The sequence below is a fragment of the Phoca vitulina genome, unplaced genomic scaffold (assembly GCF_004348235.1).
Source record: "Phoca vitulina isolate PV1807 unplaced genomic scaffold, GSC_HSeal_1.0 scaffold61, whole genome shotgun sequence".
In the NCBI taxonomy this organism is placed as follows: Eukaryota; Metazoa; Chordata; class Mammalia; order Carnivora; family Phocidae; genus Phoca; species Phoca vitulina.
In genome coordinates this window covers 8,723,848-8,733,353 of record NW_022589764.1, presented here as the reverse complement: position 1 = coordinate 8,733,353, position 9,506 = coordinate 8,723,848, and the positions used below count along the sequence as shown (strand labels likewise).

Below are 9,506 nucleotides of genomic sequence, written 5' to 3'. Positions count from 1 at the left end.
CGGGGGCGCGCGGCGCGCGGGCGCCAGCGGACCGCTCCCCGGCCGCAGCCCGCCGGCGCCAGCGCGCCAGAGCGTCATCCACGTGCAGGCCGCGGGCGCGCGGGACGACGCGTGCGCGCCGGCCGTGGGCGCGCTGCGGCCGTGCGCCACGTACCCGCAGCAGAACCGCTCGCTGTCGTCGCAGAGCTACAGCCCGGCGCGCGCCGCCGCCCTGCGCACCGTCAACACGGTCGAGTCGCTGGCGCGCGCCGTCCCCGGCGCCCTGCCCGGCGCGGCGGGGGCTGCCGGCCCCGCCGAGCACAAGTCGCAGACCTACACCAACGGCTTCGGCGCCGCGCGCGACGGCCTGGAGTTCGCCGACGCCGACGCGCCGGCCGCGCGCTCGAACGGTGAGTGCGGCCGCGGCGGCCCGGGGCTGGCGCAGCGGCGCTGCCAGCGCGAGAACTGCGCGTTCTACGGGCGCGCCGAGACCGAGCACTACTGCTCGTACTGCTACCGCGAGGAGCTGCGGCGGCGGCGCGAGGCGCGCGGGGCCCGGCCCTGAGTGCGCCGCGCGCGCCAGCTTTTACCATAAAGGATTTCTTTTCCATTCTGTCGGTGTCTTTTTTACATGCCCTGGTCAACCGGAAGGCCGGCGACTCCTCTGTCAGTGCTGTGTACGTGTTTGGTCAAACGTTCCTAATGGTGCCTGAACCTACACTGACGCCACTCAGGTAGTAGACGGATAGGAAACAAGTCATACTGTTGGAAGTGGGTGTGCTAGCTAGCATCTGCCTCGTACCTGTGGAAACTCAATAGCCATTGCAAGAGTATTTTTGTTCCTCAATAAGAAATAAAGAAATTTGCAGCCCTTTGTTTTTAGAAGGGAGTGTTTTACCTTTTTTTTTTTTTTTTTGCTTTTTTTTCCTCGCCCCGCCCCCACCCCGGCGACTGACCTCTTCCCGTTAGCGGTCACACGCGTGCGGTCGGTACCACCCAGGGTTTAGAAGCAAAGCCGCAGCCCGGGAGTGCGGCGGCGGCGGCGTGCTGCGGGTACGCACCTGCTTCCCCTCCCGAGTCCCGGGAGGACCGGAGGCACTGTGCCGCCCGCTGACTCGCTCTGGTGGCCGCGGTGGCCCTTTAGGAATACACAGCTCCATCCATAAGCAAAACCTCCTCCCACGCCCCCCCCCCCCCCCGCTCGAGCAACATTCACACTGCCATCAAAGCAGCAGGTGTCCTAGGATGGGCAACGGGACAACCTACCTCGCAGGGCGCGCGGTGAGGTGTAGTGATCGCTCCCGGTGCCGGGCAGCTCAGGTGACAGGAGCTTTCCAAAGACACCCTGGGTCCAAAAAGCAAGGTTCCGAACTCACTATTTGGAATTGCCCATGTATGAGCAAAGATGACAGCCTGCTCACATTTCTCCTTTGAGGACACTTTCACAGTGAACTATCACCGGAGGGCCCCTAGGAAGTGATCATCGGTGCCCCAAGAGAGAGGCGAGGAATTGACCTTTTGGTCACTGTGTAAGCCCCCACACTAGGCTACTTGGAAACCCGGCCTGTGCCTCTTTCCAAAGGGAAGAGGCTGAGGGAAGCCGGGAAGGAAGCCCATCCCCACCTCCACCTGCATCTGTCTGGGTTCAGCCAGGTAAAGGGGCGCCACTCCCATTGGGGTCCCCTCTACAGGGCAGGGTAACCCTGCCTGTGGCTCCATAACACACTGAGGGGGCAGCCCCACCCCTGAGCGGTCCCTTTTTTGGTGCCTCCTACATTTCTTGAGGAAAAAAAAAAAATGTGTCCTTAGCTACCCTGTTTTGAGCAGCAATATGCAGCCTCTTCCTTCCAAGATTACCTCTGGAGAACACCGTTCTTGGCCAAGGACACTGAGGAGTTAAATCTGCCTCACTAAGGAGAGATCCTGTTTCCAAGAAATACGGATAAGATGGGTAAAATCCTCACTAGCAAAAGAATACTTTTAAAACCTTCGAGAGCCTTAGAATCGCTTCTAATAATCCTAAGAAAGAGAGGAGATAGCGCCCAGCTTTGCTGTGGGTGTATCCTCAGAAAATGCAGGAGGTAGACCATCTCTTCATTGGAGCTAGCTTCTCCTTCTCCAGAAAGGATGCTTTTCCCTCTGACATAAAGAGCAGCAAAAAAAAGAAAAATAAATTAAAAAACAAAAAAAGGGGGGACTTTTTTTTACTTGTTTGAAGAATTATAGTAGTTTGAGTATCTCCTGTGAGTAATTCCTTTTTGTTTTTAATTATTACACAGCACGTGGAGTTTTCAGTAATTTATTCAAGTTTTGCATAAGTGGTTCCTTAAAATTATTTATTAAATAGAATCTTGGAGAAATTTTTTGGAAGTTTTACTTTTCATGCCGAACAGTACTTTCAATTTGTGGTAATTACTAACACCCATGTCCCTCATATTACTGGGGTTTCTTTTGTTACTCAGAAAAAAAAAAAGTAGTTTTTTAAAAATCTCTCATCGAGAGGGTTTGTGGCAGCTTTTTGGACTGATTACTTGTGTCATGCTGAGCAATTGCTTTGCCATCCAAAGCTGTGAGGTCACAGGAAGTATTGCATCACATGTAGACACCGGCTATGGCTCTGGCCCCGCCCCTCACTCTTAGAAGGTTGAGACAGCCAACCTTGAAAATGCTTAATTGTGCATTCTGAAACCAAACCCATGTGCACAAGAAGTCAAAAAGGCATAAAGTAAATTTATGGTGTTTTTTTAATTTTTTAATGTTAAAACAGCCAACCAGAAATTTCCAAAACTGGCTATGCAAATATTTTATCTTTTTCATGCCAGGTTAAAAAAAAAAAAGGTAGGGGGCGGGGGGCAAGCTGAGAATAAACATGGTCCATTGTAATACCAGAGGAGAACCTTCAAAACCAGGGAGTATAATCCGTAGGTATTATTTTTTAAAAATGGTGACATGTTCTATCTCGTTGAATTTCAAAGTCCCCTCCACCCCACCCCACCGGATAGATGTGCCATGAATAAAAGCCTGAGATCCAGCTACTGACCACCATGGTGGCTTCTCCAGGCACATGGAAGGCCCCCAACTTCATGTGGTCATGAGGTGGCTCAGCATGCCAGGGCGCCTGTGGGTGCTTGTCCACATCGTTTACAAATAGCTGTTTCCTTTTGTGAAAGATCTGGATCCCTTCCTCTAAACAGTATTGAAACAGTGAGAGAACCTACTGTTATATTAAACTTACTAGTCCAGTATACCAGGAATGTTCCATGTTGTTCAAAAGAGCTCTTTAGACCTGGTCCCTGGCCAGAGTTCTCTCAAACCAAATTAGTTTGTCAGGCTGAACAGTAACTATTAGAAACTGCTGTGTTGTTTACATGTGGGCCAAGAGGTCCTCTAATATCCTTCTGTGACTTGGGGGCCCCTGGTAGATCAGGGAAAGGTTAAGTGGCTTGTAGGCACTGGAGAAAAGGAAGAAAACCAGTCCGGATTCTGGAAAGGCTGAAAGCCCCACCTGAGCATATGTCCTGGACTCAGAGTGCATGGCAGACCCTGCCTGTGAGTGGCCTTCCTTTCTGATCTGGCCAAACTTCCCTTTCCAGGAAGGTCAGATGTCTCTAAGTGACCGCAAGTTTCCAGAAGGATCCTAGATACTTCTGAACCCCAGTGGAGGTTGTTTCAGTAATTTACTTCACAATTCCCGCACATGCGCTACCTGGGTGTATGATTTTTTTTTAAATAATGTATTGTTAAAGGAAGGTGTTTTTAAGTGTATTCTGTTTGTAGATTTTATGCTATGTTACGTTGAAATTTTACAAGCCAGGTTTAAACTGTACCATAGAAATTATTTTTATATTATTTCCAGAATATGCCACAGAGCAATATTTTGCGCCCTTATGTTGTCACAGGGTTGTCCCCTTGGACGGGTAACTGTAGGTGGGAAGGGGCTCCACACTGTGGGCTCTTGGGTTTAAGTGCTTTTTGCTATTTGCTCACATCCCCTCTGAAAGTGGGAATATGTAAATGTCTTTTCTTTTTTTATTGGAAGCTTGATTTTTTTGTTCTGTCCATGGATTTTGGTACTGCACCTTTCCTCTTAAATGAATACTTTATACTCACCAAGTTACTGCAGACTTTCTCTTACCTGTTACCACCCAGTGGCTCAAGCGGAGTTCTGAAAAGTTTGGATCTGTTACTTTAAAAATTTAATATTTTCCAAAATGATTCATTAGTTCTAGTAGCTTACCATCAGGAATTTGGTGACGCGAGATAAAAGGTTTCTCCACACCCCCGGTGCACATGGTTCTCACCCTCTCCCTTAGCATCTACAAGCTTATTTTGCAAACCACTCTACTTTGCAAAAATAAAGTTAACCTATCAAAATATATTTCCCATTAGTTAAGAAAAAAAAGGGCTGTACTTCTCAGTGGTGGGAAATTTGTGCGAGGGGGAAAAAAGGCTTTGCCAAACCCATGTGTGTGTTAAGTTCCATTTCTATGAGTCTTTCATGTTTACTTACAAGACCTGGAGTAAAAGCTGAAGGCATCTATTGCACGTTTGGGGTTTCTTTCTTTATGACACGATTCCTTTCTCCTCATCGTGGTGTGGACTTAACAAAATAAGTTCCTCCAGTGTTTTTTTTTAATTTTTCCTTTTCTTTCTTTCAATGCTTCTAATAAATAAGACAACAGTGCGTTTCCATGGCTGAGTGAGCCCTGCCTTGCCGGACTTCAGCCGCTGTGGCATCACCCCCTGGGCTGCTGAGGCGGCCTCTGCTCTGGCTAGACTCTGGCTCTGCTGTCACCTGAGGGCAGACACACCGTGGAAAGGCCCAGAGGTGGCTGGCACTCCTGGCTCCAGAAAGAAGGTACCCCCTTCCAAAAAGCCTTAAAGTGGTGGCTCTCTGGAGACCCCTGGGCACCACCTCCCCATTCAGTCCTGACTATAAACTGTTTTCTACTCGTACTGCTCCCCCCCCCCCCCCCCGTTCTGGTGTGGCTCTCCAGGGCAGAAAGGGGGCGCTCAATTTCATCCCTTCATCCACAGCCACCCCCATCCCCATCCCCCATATCTACTCTGCAGCACAGAGCCTGTTTCTGACAGCGCGGTGGGTTGACATGGGGTGGGTCCAGGATAGTTGATCCTAGAAAGACCTGCAGGGCATGCATGATGGGGACTCCCCCACTCCCCCTGAGGAGGCCCCCCCAGGCTGCATGGAGCACTTCCAGGGTGCAATGTTTTGGAAGATTGGCACTTTCGGCTCCAAGCGGTGTTCAGTTATGTAGTCAGTTAGCCTGTTAGTTATGTAGTCAGCCCCAAAAGCAGTCCTTCTTGGACCACGCCAGCTCCAGTAGAGACGAGAGAGGGAGATGCCCTGCATGCACCCTCCGAAATGCCTGGCATGTGCAGGCTCTGCAGTATGAATATGCTTTACTCCAAGGGGCTGACTTAACACCCCAGGGACAGCACAGAAGCCCCTCTCACCAAACAGTCCTAGCGATGTCACTATTTCTATTCATTCTGCAAAGTCATTTGTTGAAATGTGCATTTTTACTGTTCGATTCTTGCAAAAGAAGGAGTTCCGCCAGCCTCAGTTGTGTATATACAGAAGGATGCCCATGGCTTATGCTTTTTTATTCACCCAACAGAGCATCTTAGTACATATATGTGTGTACATGCATATGTGTATGTGTGTGTATACATATATACACACATATATATATAATCAGTTCTTTACAAAGTGAAGAGTACCAGTTGGTTTTAAGAGTATAGGCTGAATCTGCTCAAGACCAAAGCAACCCATTAATTTAATGAGGACAAGTTAGTAAAACCAGCTGTTTGACAGTATCTACAAACAGTGGAGGATGACTTTCAATGAAGAAATAGCCAAATCCTTACAAAGACCACTCCCACTCCAGTACTTTTCTGACCTTCTCCTTCTCCGTTGTTAGCCGCTCTGTCCCAGCAACATGGGCCTGCCTCAGGGCCTTTGCATATGCTTTTCCTCCTTGCACCTGGAATGTTCTCCCCCCTAAGCCACCTGCCTCCCCCTTCACTATCTGCCAGTCTTCGTTCCAATGTCACTCTCAAGAAGGCCTTCCCTGACTTATTTAAAAGGACAACACACACCCCCTCCCTGCCACCTCCCTGTGCATTGTTTGTGTGCTTATTGCCATTTGAGTGGGGCACATATGAATTATTCATTCACTTTACGTCCTTCCTCCAACCCCCGTAGAATGTGAGCTCCATGTGGGCAGGAATTTTCGTCCATTTTGCCCCTGCTCTATTCCCGGTGCCTACAGCAGTGCCTGACGCGTATTAGGCACTGGATCAATATTTGTTGAAGAAAAGAAATGAAATCAGTTATTTGATAACTATTAAGCCTCATAATACCAGTTTCAACCTTTATCAGATCCATAGTCCACTATTGTCCCCAAGTAGGGAAAATTGTAGCTGATAAAGGAGCACTGGCTGCTTCTCCGGCCTGCGGTCCGTGATGCCAGATATGAGAGTGAGCACATCGACCTGACTGTGGCGGGTTTCTTCCTGTCTCTGTGAAGGCCTGCCCGGGGGCCCTCCCCCCAGCTGCGAGACCCCACTGTCTCCAGAAAGCTCTCTGGAACAAGCTGCAGCAGGGACAGTTTTCCTACAGGGCGCAGGCCCACTGTGATGGACCTCCATGATGTCGTTGTGGGCCTAGACCATTCTAAGGAGTCCCTTGTAACCAGCCCTTTGGACACCCACTGTTCCTCCACAGTGTCTCCCAGGAGACAGGCATTCCTTCCTATAACAAACTCAGGTGGCAGCGGATGACCCAGGCCAGGGAAGGGAGTCAATCTGACCACTAGCAGGACCCATTCTCCTGTCACCAAAAGCAGGCCTGCAGAGGGAGAAGAACTTGTCAGCAGAATAAGGGGGGCAGCCATGGGTAACTGGACTGACAAAGCTGGAAGCAGCAGGGGCAGAGAGCCAAGGCCCCTCTGAGTCTCCCCCCCATCATTGGTGGGCGTGTGCTGGAGGGACAGAGCCTTGACACCACAGAGCCAAACAACACATGCCCCCCAGAGCAGGAGGGGCTCAAATGCAGTCAGGTGACCTCACTCACCAGCAGGGGAGGGATGGTTCCTCCTCTGAACTGCCCACCCTTGCAGGATGATTTTCACAACTACCTAACCTTGGTGTTTACTTCCAGGTCCTTTGGCCAAATGTGTTTTCCTCTAAGTTATAAATACTGTTGGCAAAATACTGTTATAAGCTTCTTATCGGACCTTTGTCCTACTGTAGCCTGGTTAAAAGGCTTTGTCATTCTCTTTAACCCCCTTCCATGGTTTTTGCTGTCATTTCTCTGGGTGCCATATTTTAGGGTCCCTCATGGTGCGGATGTGAGGTCCCCTTCATAATACTCCCTCCACGCCTGCCCAGCAGACAGGAAGTGGACCCACATGTGTGTGTCCCTTTGCTTAAATTGCCAAATAAACAGTGTCCTTTTCATTGCTGCCCTAACAAGCTTGGGGGCGCACTCCTGCCAATACTCAGAACATGGGCTCTCCCAGGGCTGCCCCCTTGATCCACTCAAACCTTTCTCCGTGGCAGGTGCCCTGTGGTCTGCCTAAGTTCTTCCTACACATTCTTCCCGCTTGCATGGAATGGAATCCAAACACCTGATTTGGAATTACAATTTGGCAGGAGGGAGTGGGGCAGCTTGTCTCCACTAATTTATGACCAAAACTAGTAACACAACCATGATCATGGTTGGAGATCAGCCATGGCCTGGAGCCTCAGTATAAAGCCTGGGTCCTCAGTCACATCACCTCAGCTACTAGAGGTACAGGGAGGCTGGCCTGAATCTGCTCAGAGCCTCATCTGCGGAGCTTGAATGCTGTTCACCATCATCTTCGATTAAGTTGGTCTTGTTTTAACCAAGGGTTGTTGAAGTGTAATTGCTTTATTCTTTCAAACATGCATTTGGCCTATGGGAGTCAGTGAATGTTGTTTCTCTGTTTCTGTCCCTTACATTTTTTTTTTTTTTTTGGTTCATTTGACCCATTTTGGGATGAAATATGTTGCTTTGTTTCCCCAATTTACTTGATTACTGTGGACGAAAGAGAACATTGAGGCAAAAACGGGTCATAAATCCCGTTACTTTGACCAAGTTATCCAGAGCCCTTTTCTACCTGGGAGTGTTCATTCTAATTCAATGCAAATATTCTTTTCCACCTGGTCCATTCTTGGAGAAGGAACCCGTTATAAGAGCTGTCTTTGGTGGTTGGGTTGTTACTTTATTAAGTATTAAAGCACTAAACCAATTTTTGCAATATGTAGTAAATCTTGCTTTCATTTTGGAAAACTTCCAGTAATGACTACTGCACTTTTTATAGAAGAACTGTATTTCATTTCTTTCTTTTATGAAAGATTATTTCAAGTAAAAATAGCCCTGTAATCCGTGTGACACGGCTTCTCCATTACTTGACACAGAGAGAAGCTTTCATGCCTACTCAATAAAATTAACATGTTTGTAAAGCACTGGTTGGTCCAATTATTTGCTCACTCCTGTGTTCCTGGTAAAATAATATCTACAAAAAGCTTTATGGCCCAGAGGGGGAGGATTCTATCAGGCATCCATTCACACTAGTATTTTTTAAATCAGATGAGATGTAAACCAGTTATCACAGTTTCATCGTATAAGAGAAAAAATTTCCCTCCTTTTAAAAAGGATCATGACACTTTCTATCTGAATGAAATCAACAGGATATTTCTTAGCCTGTATATGCCAGAGGGGGCAACATAAACAAAAGGACATCAGCAGGGAGCATAGAGGATGAAAGCGGACTCAGAGTCGGCCTCCTGGAATCTGACACACGAGTCTTCATCTCACCCGTGGGAGGTTGGGGTTGGAGTGGGGGCAGGGCAGTGTGAGTTAGCATGGACGGAAGGAGAGGAAAGACGCTCAGCGGGCCTATGGGACTCTCTGGGCCAATGGCCTCTACACACTCCTGGGATCAGCATTAAGGCCAATAAGATTCGTCCATGCCTGGCCCTGATGTTCCTAGTTCTCTCAGGACGGCCAGAGAATTCCAGAGGAAAGGCAGATTCTCCCATCGGCACTGTATGGGATGGTGTGGGAGCCCTGCACTGGGAGACAGAAAGCCAGGCCACTATTCTTAAAACAAGGGACTCGAGAGCAGGAGCTCCAAGTCCCCAACCAAGTCAAGGAGTCTGTGTGTCATCTCGGGAAAAAAGAAATTGGGGAACTGGACGCACAGGTATCGGTAGACCAAAACGCACAAAAAGGGAGCACAGAGATCACATAGCAAGAGCAGCTCAGCACAGGGCTGGGCTGGGGAGCAAGGCCGAGAGGCCGGGTTGTTCAAAGCTGCAAGGGCAGAGGGTGGGCTCCACAGAGCTGGCCTCAGACCTCTGCAAAGGGAGGCTCCCTGCTGGGTGCTGGTGCTTTCAGAGCCCAGAGGAGGAGCCCCGCAGGGCTGGGTTCCCATCTCGGAGGAGTGGCTGCTACCTCCGGGGGTGGGTGGTTCCAC

The 9,506-nt window shown here is 49.2% G+C and overlaps 1 protein-coding gene across 1 annotated transcript in view; it reads left to right on the top strand.

Moving 5' to 3' along the window:
• The window catches only part of OTUD7A (OTU deubiquitinase 7A), a 373,732-nt gene extending 365,245 nt beyond the window's left edge, over nt 1-8,487 (top strand). Inside the window, exon 15 of the mRNA XM_032391280.1 lies at nt 89-8,487. Coding sequence (XP_032247171.1) covers nt 89-544 — 456 coding nt within the window. The 3' untranslated portion in view covers nt 545-8,487. The remainder of the gene's footprint in view (nt 1-88) is intronic.
• Nucleotides 8,488-9,506: the final 1,019 nt, after the last annotated feature.